Below are 12,783 nucleotides of genomic sequence, written 5' to 3'. Positions count from 1 at the left end.
CTGCATTTACCGTAATTATGTCTTTTCTTCATCTCTACAACCTTCAGGTAATTACACACATAGTATAGGGAATACAGGCACAGATATCAGCAATCACATATTCCCCCATTCATGTATCATCAACTAAAATGTGCTCCCCATTTTGTTCAAAAAAAAAAATCCGAAAAGAGCTCGGTAAAGTTTGACAGCCCATCCACAGACCCGTACCACGGGATAAGAAGGAATTCAAATGTATACTTCGCAATACCTCGAAGCTTGATTTAAAACACGTACGGCACGATGATATATGACCCCCAAGCACGGATTCATACACACATGCTTCTGCTATCGCACTAGGTCATACCTTTTTCCTACCTTCTTTTCTCCTCCCCTACCCAACCATGTAAATGTATTAACCCCTGACATATATTTTTCTCGTTTTGAAATGTTTTAGGAAGTGGCAGTTATTGTTGACTGCCAAAGGGTGGACTGTCAAAGTCAGAAAAATATCACGATGCACACTGCCATATTTGCACCTCATACAGGTCTGCGCTGCGCATGCGTGCGCTCTCCCGTGCGTGCGCATACTCGCTGTTGCGGGCACCCGCGGGCGCGCGGTATGTGCATTTACGGTAGAGTTCATGTGTTCGTAGCGTGTGACTCAATCGTTACATATTTCCACTATATAATGTAATTTGTAGATCATGGTCCCTTTGATAGATTCTGAAAGTTTGGTTAATATAGAATGTTCATGAACAGAGAAATCCCCCTTTGTTTGATACGAAGGGTCAGACAGGAGTAATACAGTGGTGTTTAGTACCCACCGGAAGAGTATTTAATTAGCAATATTCCGGTGTTGGTTTGAAGCGGATTAATCGCTCGTGCGAATAGTTATGGACATAAGAAGTTTATGAACATTTACTGTATTTGCACTTACTTATCCATGCGGCGGGAAACCCAGTTTCCCTCCCACCTGAGCTGTTGGAAATAGTCACAGCCCACCTGTATGAATCAACCTATGACCTTTTGTTATAATGCGAGGAGGAATTCCTGTGTCCAATGAACAATGAGATTGTAGGGACCATTGAATTGTATTGTGTGTGGGGCATAAATAGACAAGCCGATCACATCCAGCTCTCACTCTCCAACGGTTATCATTGCTGAAAATCGGGAGCTGGATGTCCAGAGGCGCATGCGATCGTTTCCTTTGTGCGTAAGTTTTCTCCGCAATCATATTATCTTTCTTGTTGTTATGGGCCATATCTCTCTCTCTCTCTCTTCTCCTCTTTCTCTCATATTCTCTTAACACGTAATAGTATTGTATTGTATTTTCTGTGTAGTTATCTGGTTAGGTAGTCTATGTTATATTGTAGTGTATGACTTGTATTGTATTAATTCTTTTGCAAGTATAACATTCATAATATATATATTAGGCGTTGGACCCTAAGCACGGTATCGGTGTATTTCTTATAGTGTTAAGTATTCTCAGAGCGTCGGTGACGCTCAAACAGCTTTTAAGTTAATAAGGTTACACTGTGTTGTATCTACACCCTATCTCTACACTAAGGTTTTACAGCATATTACATTGTTTATGGTTTAGATTTAAAGGTTTAACATTGTGAGCGTCTGCGCCGCTCGTGATCTCCTCGTGGTCCCGAGCGTCCGCTACGCTGATAGCGTAGCATTAAGGTAGTCGCTCACCTATAGTGTGCCCGATACCAACAGCGTATTCTCGCGAGCGTTTGTATCGCTCGGGCGGCCCGCTCCCGATACAGCGCCCGCCAAGCTATAGCGAACCATTACGTTAGTCAGCAGCCAATAGTGTGCCTGCCTGTGATCTCTTGGCCGTGAGCGAACGTGACGCTTGAGCGTCTCGACCTCGGCTAAGCGATTGCTACGCAACGTGCGTACCCTTACGGTACTCCATACGTCAATAGCGTACAGTGTTCTTAGGCCTCTTAAAGGGTTTTAAATAAGATAAATATATAGCTTTATCAATGTGACAATCCATTGAGAAATAGTAAGGTCCATAATCTGATGTTGGTTTTTCTAGTAGTATGGTGTTAGTGAGGGAACTAGAATACTGAAGAGTACTAGCAATGAAAACTAGTACAATCAGCAGTGTGCAGGTTACTTATCTCAAGTGTGCAGTTGTGTAATCCTGAAACACATTTGGTGACATTGCAAATTTTATTAAAGGGAAACTATGCTTTTTTGCAGATGACACAAAAGTACGCAACAGGATAGACACACCAAGGGGTATATTTACTAATGTTTGATTTTCAGTTTTAAGAGATTTGGCATTAGATTTCCATTCAATTTCTATTCTATTTTGACTTTGGAGATTTACTAAAGGCAAAATCGAATGTCAAATCGACCATAAAGCTAATTTCCACTTAATCCTAATTTCTGCAAAACACCAATGTTTTACCATAGTCGAAAGAGTCCCTTCATTTACTAACATTCAATTTGCAAACTGAACACAGATTGAACTCAAACTCAAACTTCAAATCCCCAAATGAATAGATTAATAAGAGACAGGTGATTTGAGCTTCTAAACACCATTCTATTGGTAGGCAGGCAGAGGTTTTGCTACCAACAACGGACTATGGGCCTAATTCGGAGTTGATCGCAGCAGCAATTTTGTTAGCAGTTGGGCAAAACCATGTGCACTGCAGGAGGGCAGTGGCGGATTTAGGGGGGGGGCACCAAGGCACGTGCCCCCCCTGTCGCAGGCAAGCGTTCCTCCTGATTGGCTCCCTGGAGTCTGAAGACATGTGACATGCAGGCATCCTAGGCATCCTAGATTCAGCCTCGCCGCCGCCGAGGGTGAGAGACAGCGCACCCTGCACTGCCCGGCCCGCCACCCAGACACAGTGCACCGCTGCCCACCGCCGAGGGTGAGAGACAGCGCACCCTGCACTGCCCGGCCCGCCACCCAGACACAGTGCACCACTGCCCACCGCCGAGGGTGAGAGACAGCGCACCCGCACCGCCAGCCCACCCAGTCACAGCGCACCGCCGAGGGTCCGGGTCTCCAGGACGTCGCGCCGGAGAGGAACAGCACACCAAGGTACAGCGCACCGCCAGCGCCGCTGAGGGTCCGGGACAGCAACAGCCAGGGCAGACACCAAGGGGTCTATTCATAAAGATAGGGAAGTGGCTGGCGGTAAGTTCCAAGGCAAAAATGTATATGTTTGACCCACCACTCAGTGATAGGAAAAACTATTTCCAGGCGCTGACTATTCTCTTGGTGAGACACTCTACAATTCCACTCTGGGACAGCTGCTGCTCCGACCAGGGGCCACTCAACCCCTAAAAGAATGTAAAACTTACAAAATTTATTCAGAGCGCTACTGTCCCAAATGAAATTGACAACAATAAAACTTAAATACTTTACATAAAATATTTATTATACATTACATTACACACAGCTGGTGTTGCACAATACACTAACACATAATAAAATCATGCAGTCAGTCATAAGAGATAGAACAGTTCAACTAATTTATTCAATATTTCTATTATTGCAACAATTGTAGCTGTCTCCGTATTCAAATGTGTCTATACTCTAGAGACACTATAATAGTGAAAGAATGTATCAATCCTCCATCTACACAGATAATTAAAATCGTGCATCCACACGCTGAATGTTCCAACTTAATTTCAAATGCTTATCCGATGCAGAGTCAAATAGATTATGGATGAAATTAAATATAGTGACTCGATTGCACTCATCACAATACTGTATAACTTTCTCACCCAACCAGTGAGATCCTGGAAACAGGGTTCTGTCCTTACTGCATATTGTACTCCATTAGAGACCAAGGTCCCTAGGCAAGTGCTGTGCTCCAAATAATAACGTGGGCAATTCCCAGCAAGCTTCCACATTTATCTCACCCGCTCCACTTGTGCTGGGATAGTGTGAAGTCTCCTCTGTCCCACTGGATAGCAGTTCCCTCCGGCAGACCAAACGTGTGTGCACACAGCAACTCCGGGCATCTCACTCCCTCCTTTACGCGTTTCTCCGCCTAAGAACCTCGGCGACTTCCTCAGAAGAAGGGAGGGAGCTTCTATCCAGTGGGACAGAGGAGACTTCACTCTATCCCAGCTCAAGTGGAGCGGGTGAGATAAATGTGGAAGCTTGCTGGGAACACCCAGGCCAGCAAGCAAAAGAAGACCCTGCGGCCTGTCCCCGCTTTCTTCACTGGTGGTCAGTGTCTGGTAATCTGGGTGAGGCAGGGTAGAAGGGCCAGGAATAAAGGGGGTGGATGATCTGCGCACTGGGTTCATGAATCATATATTAGGGGTTTCTGTGCTGCATGCTGCTAGTAGGGGTGTCCAAACCCCTTATTCCTATAGAAGATATCTGGTATTTAGCATAACTGCACTCAACCACTGGGTGTTCATTTACATATTGGAGCTGATTGTCTGGTGCCTTTATCACCTTGCACATATCACAGGTTTATCACTTCCTTATGCCTTCTCCAGGTTAATACATCTGCCCCTAAGTATACAGGACAATTCCGCTAATTAACATTAAGTGCTGGCACATTGAGCACTTGACCACACACCCTCACACAATTGGTCACACCCACTGAAACGTGGTCACGCCTACTCCACTTCTAACTCCACCCCTCCTTGATAGCCCAACCACTTATGGTGCCCCCCCTGTAATTTTTTTCTGGATCCGCCCCTGCAGGAGGGGTAGATATAACATGTGCAGAGAGAGTTAGATTTGGGTAGGTTGTGTTCAAACTGAAATCTAAATTGCAGTGTAAAAATAAATCAGCCAGTATTTACCCTGCACAGAAATAAAATAACCCACCCAAATCTAACTCTGTCTGCAAATGTTATATCTGCCCCCCTTCTGCAGTGCACATGGTTTTGCCCAATTGCTAACAAACTTGCTGCTGCGATCAACTCAGAATTACCCCCTATGTGAGCACAGAAAGTGGAAGGTAGATTAGGGCTACACATATTGCCAACTATTTAGCTGTAAGTATTTTTATTCTTTTACAATTAAATAACACAAAATTATATTCTACAGTTAGGTATTCATGTATAAAACAGAGTAAAGACAGTTTTTTTTTGTTATGTTCTAATTTTGTATGGGCCAAAAATAATCACTTTAAATGTATATGCTTATGTAAAATGAACAACAACATTAGTTTTGTATGGTGAGGAAAACAAAATAACTCCCTTTCACTTTTCTAGAGTGTGCACAAGTGTTTCCAATTTTTCCACCTGTTAATTAGTGTGCATGTGATACAATTGGCCCAATAGAAAGGAATGAGGAAGTCGAGTTTGATTTTTCATTTGATTTGGCAGGTGATTTCATGTTTGCCTTTGGAAAGGAATTCCAAAACTGAACACAAAATCCCATGTTAAAATCAACCAAAATCGAATGTGATTTGAAAATTGAATGCAAAAACATATATAAGTAAATTAGGTATATGTTAAGGGATTTTGCAGTTTGATTTGATTAGATTTAAGTTGATTTTATTGAGTCATAATATTGAATCTGAAATCAAACTTTAGTAAATTTACCCCCAGGAGGGGTAAAACGTATGATTGAGGATCTAGGTATATTAGAGGAATGGGTAAGAACATGGCAACTATAATTTAATGTCAAACACTGCACAATCATGCACTTGGGTCTCAAAAACCCAAAGGCTAAATATAGTAACAAGGGCACAATAATGAAAACTTCTGAGGAGGAAAAATATCTAGGTGTCACCATTCCAGATGACTTTAAGGCAGACGAGCAAGGTAACAAAACAATGAGGAAGGCAAGTCAGATGCTTGGTTGCATTGGGAGAGGAATCAGTAGCAGTAGAAAGAAGTAATATTGCCACTGTATAGGTCATTGGTACAGCATCATCTACAATACTATGTTCAGTTCTGGAGGCCATATCTCAAGAAAGATATAAATACATTAGGTGTCTATGTACTAAGCCTTGGAGAGAGATAAAGAGGATGGAGATAAAGTACCAGTCAATCAGCTCCTAACTACCATGTTACAGGCTGTGTTTTAAAAAGGACAAACAGGAGCTGATTGGCTGATATTTTATCTCCGACTCACTTTATCTCTCTCCAAAGCTAAGTACATAAACCCATAGACACTGTACAAAGAAGGTGAACTGAAATGGTGGATGGCTTACAGCACAAAACTTACCAGGAAAGACTAAACTTATTAGATTCAATTGTTATACCCCGTGTCTACCACTAGGGGGTGCAAAATGGAGCAATTCAATTGTTGCTCCGTTTAGAACCCGGTAGCCACCGAAATTAAATTTCTTTTTGCAGCCTCATGAGGTGCAAGGAGAAAGGTGTGCTAAGTTTGGATGCCCAAAGCAGAACTTTAGATGAGTTTAGACATTTTACGCAAATAAACCCTGTCTGTTTGGGCATGAAATGCGCAATATGCATGGGCACCCAAACATAAATTGAATCCTGATAAATTGTTTGGGCATTTAAACAGTCCCGTTTAGATAGGATTATTAGACACCCAAAACAATTGAATTCCCCCCCAAAGATCTTAATATGTATAGTTTGGAGAAGAGAAGGGAAAGGGGGGACATGATAGAAACTTTCAAATATATCAAGGGTTTTGTCAAGTTACAGGAGGGAGACATTCTTCAAAGGAAGAGAAGAACACGAGGACATGCACTGACACTGGAGGGAGGTAGGTTCAGGGAAAATTTGAGGAAAAATTACTTCACAGAAAGGGTAGTAGATAAGTGAAATAGCCTCCGAGCAGAGGTGGTAGAGGCTAAGACAGTAGAGCAATTTAAACACGTTTGGGAAAGGCATATGAATATCCTTAAAAAGACTTAAGGAACAAATAGGGTTGAAGTTGCTAAAAGGATAAATGAAAAAAGGGCAGACTTGATGGGCCAATGTGATGTTCCTATTTTCCGTCAAATTCTATTTTTCTATGTCTCTAAATGGCAATGAAAAAACTAGATTAAAACACTATGTACATTAGGAAATAATGTGTGTGCACTTGCAGATTAATAGGCATGTATATGCTTAATACTACACACACTTTGTACAGTACATTTCTAATCACCGAAACCAATATGCAAAATACATGTTATTATTTGATCACTGGGCTGTAACAAATTGAAAATATCACCACTGATAGAAGTTACTTAAAGGATCAGTCTGATGGAATTTTTGCCTTTAAATTATATGCAGAACTATTATATACAGTTGTCCTCAAACATACAAATCAAACCTAAATTTTGTTAGTAAATTCCTTGATATTATAAAAGCAACGTGTGAAGAGGAAGAGAGCAACAATGTAGACACTTTGCACGTTGCCATGTGCCGCACCTAGACATAGATTATGAAAAACTGATAATGAGAATTATATCCCCATTGGGGGGTGATTCCGAGTTGTTCGCTCGCTAGCTGCTTTTAGCAGCATTGCACACGCTAAGCCGCCGCCCTCTGGGAGTGTATCTTAGCTTAGCAGAAGTGTGAACTAAAGATTAGCAGAATTGTGAATAGAAAATTCTTAGCAGTTTCTGAGTAGCTCCAGACTCACTCAGCCATTGCGACCAGCTCAGTCCTTTTCGTTCCTGGTTTGATGTCACAAACACACCCAGCGTTTGCCCAACCACTCCCCCGTTTCTCCAGCCACTCCTGCGTTTTGCAACTCGAACGCCTGCGTTTTTCCGCACACTCCCATAAAACGTCCAGTTTCCGCCCAGAAACACCCACCTCCTGTCAATCACACTACGATCAGCACAGCGATGAAAAAGCTTCGTTATGCCGTGAGTAAAATACCTAACTTTTGTGTAAAATAACTAAGCTCATGCGCTCTGCGAACCTTGCGCATGCGCAGTAAGCGACTAATCGCAGTATACTGAAAACCGTCAACGAGCGAACAACTCGGAATGACCCCCATTGTCCAGTCACATTGCTAGGAAATCTGTCACATGGAACAGAGCCAACCTCCATTGCCAGTGGGGTCCTGTCGACCTCACTACACTGACTACTTTTCCATTATTAACTATATTTTTTATTTGTTTTCTTTTACTTTACATACACAAGGGAGAAGTAACATAGTGGGGATTCAGGAGTTGGCAGAGAGGTGAGGAATTTAGAAGGAAGTTTTAAGAATGGAAATATATAAAAATAAAAATCAATGTAAAATGACACGTGCTTTACAACTTCAGTGTGAGTGGGAGTACTAGCACTGCAGCCCTCTCCACTATACTTAGGGCTTCCAATATATAGGTCGCAGTGTCTAGGGTGATAGTCAATAGGTTGACCCCATATGGTCAACATGCATTAAGTCGACAGGTACACAAGGTCAAGATATAGTTAAACATACAAAATGACACCCCAAAAAACTTGTACCAACCTTTTTTGTGTGTAGACCATTGTCATGTCGATCTTTTGACTCTGACGACCTTTTGTACCTCCCAACCTTACCCACTGTTTATCTTTTACCTGTTGACCCTTTCAACCTTTTGTACTTGTCGACCTTACCCACTGTCTACCTTTATACTGTTGACCTTTTGACCCTGTCAACCTAATATATGTCCGGGATCTGGTCAGAATCCCAGCGGCCAGGATCCCAGCAGTCGAAATACCGACTCTGGGATCCCGACACTACTTGGAATGCCGACACCGGCATCCCGAATAGGGTCACAAGCCTGGCGCCGGAATCCTGAACAAACTTCTGATGGTCCATCTCATAGGTAAGCTGTGGGGTGGGTGTGTTAGGCTGCAGGGGAAGGGATGGAGTAATGTTGTTGGAAGGGTGGGTTACGTTTAGGCTGTGTGGAGGGGATGTTAGGTTTAGGCACCACTGTGGAGGATTAGGTTTTGGCTGTGGGGAGGTGGGGGGGGGCTAGGCTTAAGCACCACTGGGGAGGGTTAGGCTGCGGGGAGGGTTATGTTTAGGCTGCTAGAAGGGAGGGTTAGGGTAAGGGGATCATTTGGGGAGGTTAAGTATACTTACCTTCCCCCTGTCGGGATTCTGAACATTGGGATGCCACAGTCGGTTTTCTGACCATAGGCATCCCTTCTTCATAAACTGTATGTTCTCCATCTTTAAAGAGACCCATTTGTTGCTCCCTTCCTTATTATATAAATTCTTCATATACTTGTCCAATATAAATGGGAATACAATGCTCTATAAAGTGATTCAGTATTTTTATTTTTATTCCTTTGTGGTGCAATGTGTTATTTCCCCATCAGGCAAGTGACAGAGGAGCCAACAGATCGGGACTCAAAGTTCATGGACTGTCCCATTGCTGAACCACCACTGGAAATCCCCAGCACTAAGTCTACAGGTGAAAGTGGCTTATACATTGACGTGTTTTCTGTCCTACTAGCAACAAAGTAATTGCATGGTTTGACGGTGTGATTGTAAAAGGTAAATGTAATGGAGAGTGTACTGTGCCTGACCATAGAGCAGAGGTTCTCAAACTCGGTCCTCGGGGGCCCACACAGTGCATGTTTTGCAGGTCTCCTCACAGAATCGCAAGTGAAATAATTAGCTCCACCTGTGGACCTTTTAAAATGTGTCAGTGAGTAATTAATACACCTGTGCACCTGCTGGGTTACCTGCAAAACATGCACTGTGTGGGGTCCTGAGGACCGAGTTTGAGAACCTCTGCCATAGAGGAATATATGCAGGCAGAGCTGTCATCAGAAATTGTGATGCCTGGGAGTGAAAAAACAGGAAGGCCCTCCCAGGGGAGTCGGAGCTGTGAATACTGTTGGAGCAGGGGTGGAGCAAAAATTGGTGTGTGTAAACCGTAAACCAGTTTAAAAATAAAATTGTCAAAGTTTGGGCTGTGACGGTGGGTGTTATTACAACATGTGAATCTATCATAAATTATATGATACCGTAGCCCTGCCTCAGGCACCTCAGAATACAGATGAAGCAGCCACCATCGTTGCTGCAACGCGAAAGCATGTGCACACTAATCATGGCAATGACTGTGCACGTATACACACACTACGCAAACAGATCACTGGTGTGACTAGTCACAGCCTAGATGATGGCTGCTACATCTGTACATAAATACTATCATGGCAGCTCCATCTCACACACAAATATATACCCCAACCACCTCCCTCACACACATATACCCAGTCCTGCCCCAGCCACCTCCCTCTCACACACCTATACCCCAGCCACCTACCTCTCATGCATATATGCTCCTGCCCCAGACATCTCCCTCTCACACATATACCCCAGCCCTTCCCCAGCCACCTTCCTTTTTTCACACACATATCCCTCAGCCACCTCCCTCTCACACATATGTACCCTGCCCTGTCCCACCCACCTCCATCTCACAGATATATACCTAGCTCTCCCCAGCCACCCCCCTCTTACATACTTATCCCTCAGCCACCTTCAGTACCAGACGTCCCAACTGGTACGATTTTCGCGAAGGAGTTGGGAGGCCCCCTGCTACTTACGTCTCATGCATATATGCTCCTGCCCCATCCACCTCCCTCTAACACACATATCCCTTAGCCACCTACCACTCACACATACATGATCTTGCCCCATCCACCTCCCTCTTACACATATCCCTTAGCCACCTACCACTCACACATACATGATCTTGCCCCATCCACCTCCCTCTTACACATATCCCTTAGCCGCCCACCACTCACATATATATGCTCCTGCCCCATCCACCTCCCTATTACACAGATATCCCTTAGCCACCTACGACTCACACATACAGTATAAGCTCCTGCTCCATCTACCTCCCTCTTACACATATCCCTTGGCCGCCTACCACTCACACATATATGCTCCTGCCCCATCCACTTCCCTCTTACATACATATCCCTTAGCCACCTACCACTCACACATATATGCTCCTGCACCCTCCACACTGGCGTATCTATAATGGGTGCAGTGTGTGCGGTGCACACGGGCCCCTGCGTCCAGAGGGGGCCCACACTGCACCCATTTCTTCTATATACTTACCTTTCTGGTGTTCAGGTGTGGGTCCCTTCTTCTCCCTAGTCCTGTTGCCGGCAGCCGCAGCAGCGCTGTTAGCACTCTGTCTGAGCACTAGAGACCCTGGCACAGTGCCAGAGTCTACAGCGCTTGCGCAGATCTCTGAAAAAATGGCCACCGCGCCATTTTTTGGGAGACTTGCGCATGCGCTGCAGACTCTTGCACTGTGCCAGAGTTTCTAGAGCTCAGACAGAGCGCTAACAGCGCTGCTGATGGCTACGGGACGAGAGAGGAGGGGGCCCACACCCGGAGACTGCACACGGGTCCCCTCCTCTCTAGATACGCCGCTGGCCCTCCACCTCCCACTCGCATCTATGCTGTCAAGCAGCTGGAGTTTCCCAGTGTGATAGTTGGTCTTATGTAATTCTACAGACATAATGTTGCATTATGACGATTGTTAAATGTGATGCTTCATTGTGTTCCTATGTATGTGATAGCCCATATTGTCAGTTTTTTTGTCTACTCAATGGTGGCAGCCATTTTGTTGAGGACATTTATATACAGTTATACACCCGTCTGCAGCTGCAGAGGAGGCCTGGGCCCCCTGTCTGACAAAAGACCCCGCAGTACCCCCCTAATGGCGGCCCTGTGTGCAAGTCTTCCCTATTGTTTGAGTATGCACATTTGTGCATTTGTACAATTGCACATCTGAACAAGTCCCTGCAAATTTGTACCAAGTTTCTCTGTGCCCTGTGGGTAGTATGTATATGTATATTTTTGAGCTTGGAAGACTGTATTACTGTGTGTTCATGTCAGTGTTTATTCTTCAGTTTCTATATGTGTAGTTAGTTAGTTAATTCAGTCAGTCAGTGTTAGAAAGTAGATTCGTTGGTTTGTTTTTTTGAGAAATTGCTAATTACAAACTAGTTAATTTTATAGCTGTATATAACACCGGATCTTAAGTCTTGCTCGTTTATATAGTCACAAAACATACTAACTTCTAATATCCTTCTACTTTATAGTATGAAGCATATTATTACATATATCAATTCTAATGAACAAGAACACTAGCTTTACACTTACGGAAATATTGTAACCAAATGTTGTTAGAAAAGTTATTATAGAAATAATAATAACAACAGGTGATAAATTCTACTCATCATTGTATGAAATTTGTCTGTGTAGATAAATTATGGACCACAGTTGCAGATGGATCAGTTGAATTGCGCATTGACTCCTCATGTCCGCAGACTCCCATAACTGTACATGAGATGTTTCTGGAGTGTGTGGCTAAATATGGTACTCTTGATGCCCTTTCAAGCAAGAAGGATGGTGTATGGGAACATGTTAACTTCATGAAGTACTACAACCTCTGTCGTCGAGCTGCCAAAAGCTTCCTAAAGGTGAGATTATTATCTCAGTCCATCATGGTAAAGCATTTTTACAGCGTGTTTTTGGCACACACAAAAATATATGCTTTGTTTTTGCACATAAATCATGATCTGGGGAACCTCTTGGGTTGGTCATATTGAAGGACAATTAATATAATCAAGGTAAACTTTCATATATACTGTACTCAATCTGCACAAACCCGTGATTCACTAATCCTCCAAAAATACTCCTAACATTTCTCAAATGATTAAAATGTAATGTAATACAAAAATCTGAAACAGAAAAATATACTGCACTTCAGTCTTGAAGCGACATGATTGGTCATACCCTTGTGTGTTTAATCAACCATTACTAAATTTGGCTCTGTCAAGTCGCTCAAAATAGAACTTTGTCTATGAAGTTGAACTGGTATTCTCCCATGACGAGAGCTTCTCTTAAGGCTCTGGCAGCAAATCTGGATCTCT

The 12,783-nt window shown here is 43.4% G+C and overlaps 1 protein-coding gene across 2 annotated transcripts in view; it reads left to right on the top strand.

Moving 5' to 3' along the window:
• Positions 1-12,783, top strand: part of ACSBG1 (acyl-CoA synthetase bubblegum family member 1) — a 149,852-nt gene that overhangs the window by 23,475 nt on the left and 113,594 nt on the right. Inside the window, exons 2-3 of one of the 2 annotated variants that reach the window (XM_063926556.1) lie at positions 9,199-9,293; positions 12,113-12,330. In XM_063926556.1, coding sequence (XP_063782626.1) covers positions 9,239-9,293; positions 12,113-12,330 — 273 coding nt within the window. In that variant the 5' untranslated portion in view covers positions 9,199-9,238. Of the gene's footprint in view, positions 1-9,198; positions 9,377-12,112; positions 12,331-12,783 lie in introns of those variants that run through there. The other variant, XM_063926557.1, reaches the window with a different exon arrangement.

This window comes from Pseudophryne corroboree, chromosome 6, assembly GCF_028390025.1.
Source record: "Pseudophryne corroboree isolate aPseCor3 chromosome 6, aPseCor3.hap2, whole genome shotgun sequence".
Taxonomy (NCBI): domain Eukaryota; kingdom Metazoa; phylum Chordata; class Amphibia; order Anura; family Myobatrachidae; genus Pseudophryne; species Pseudophryne corroboree.
The sequence above is the reverse complement of the archived record's forward strand: the minus strand, read 5'-3'. Positions and strand labels throughout refer to the sequence as shown.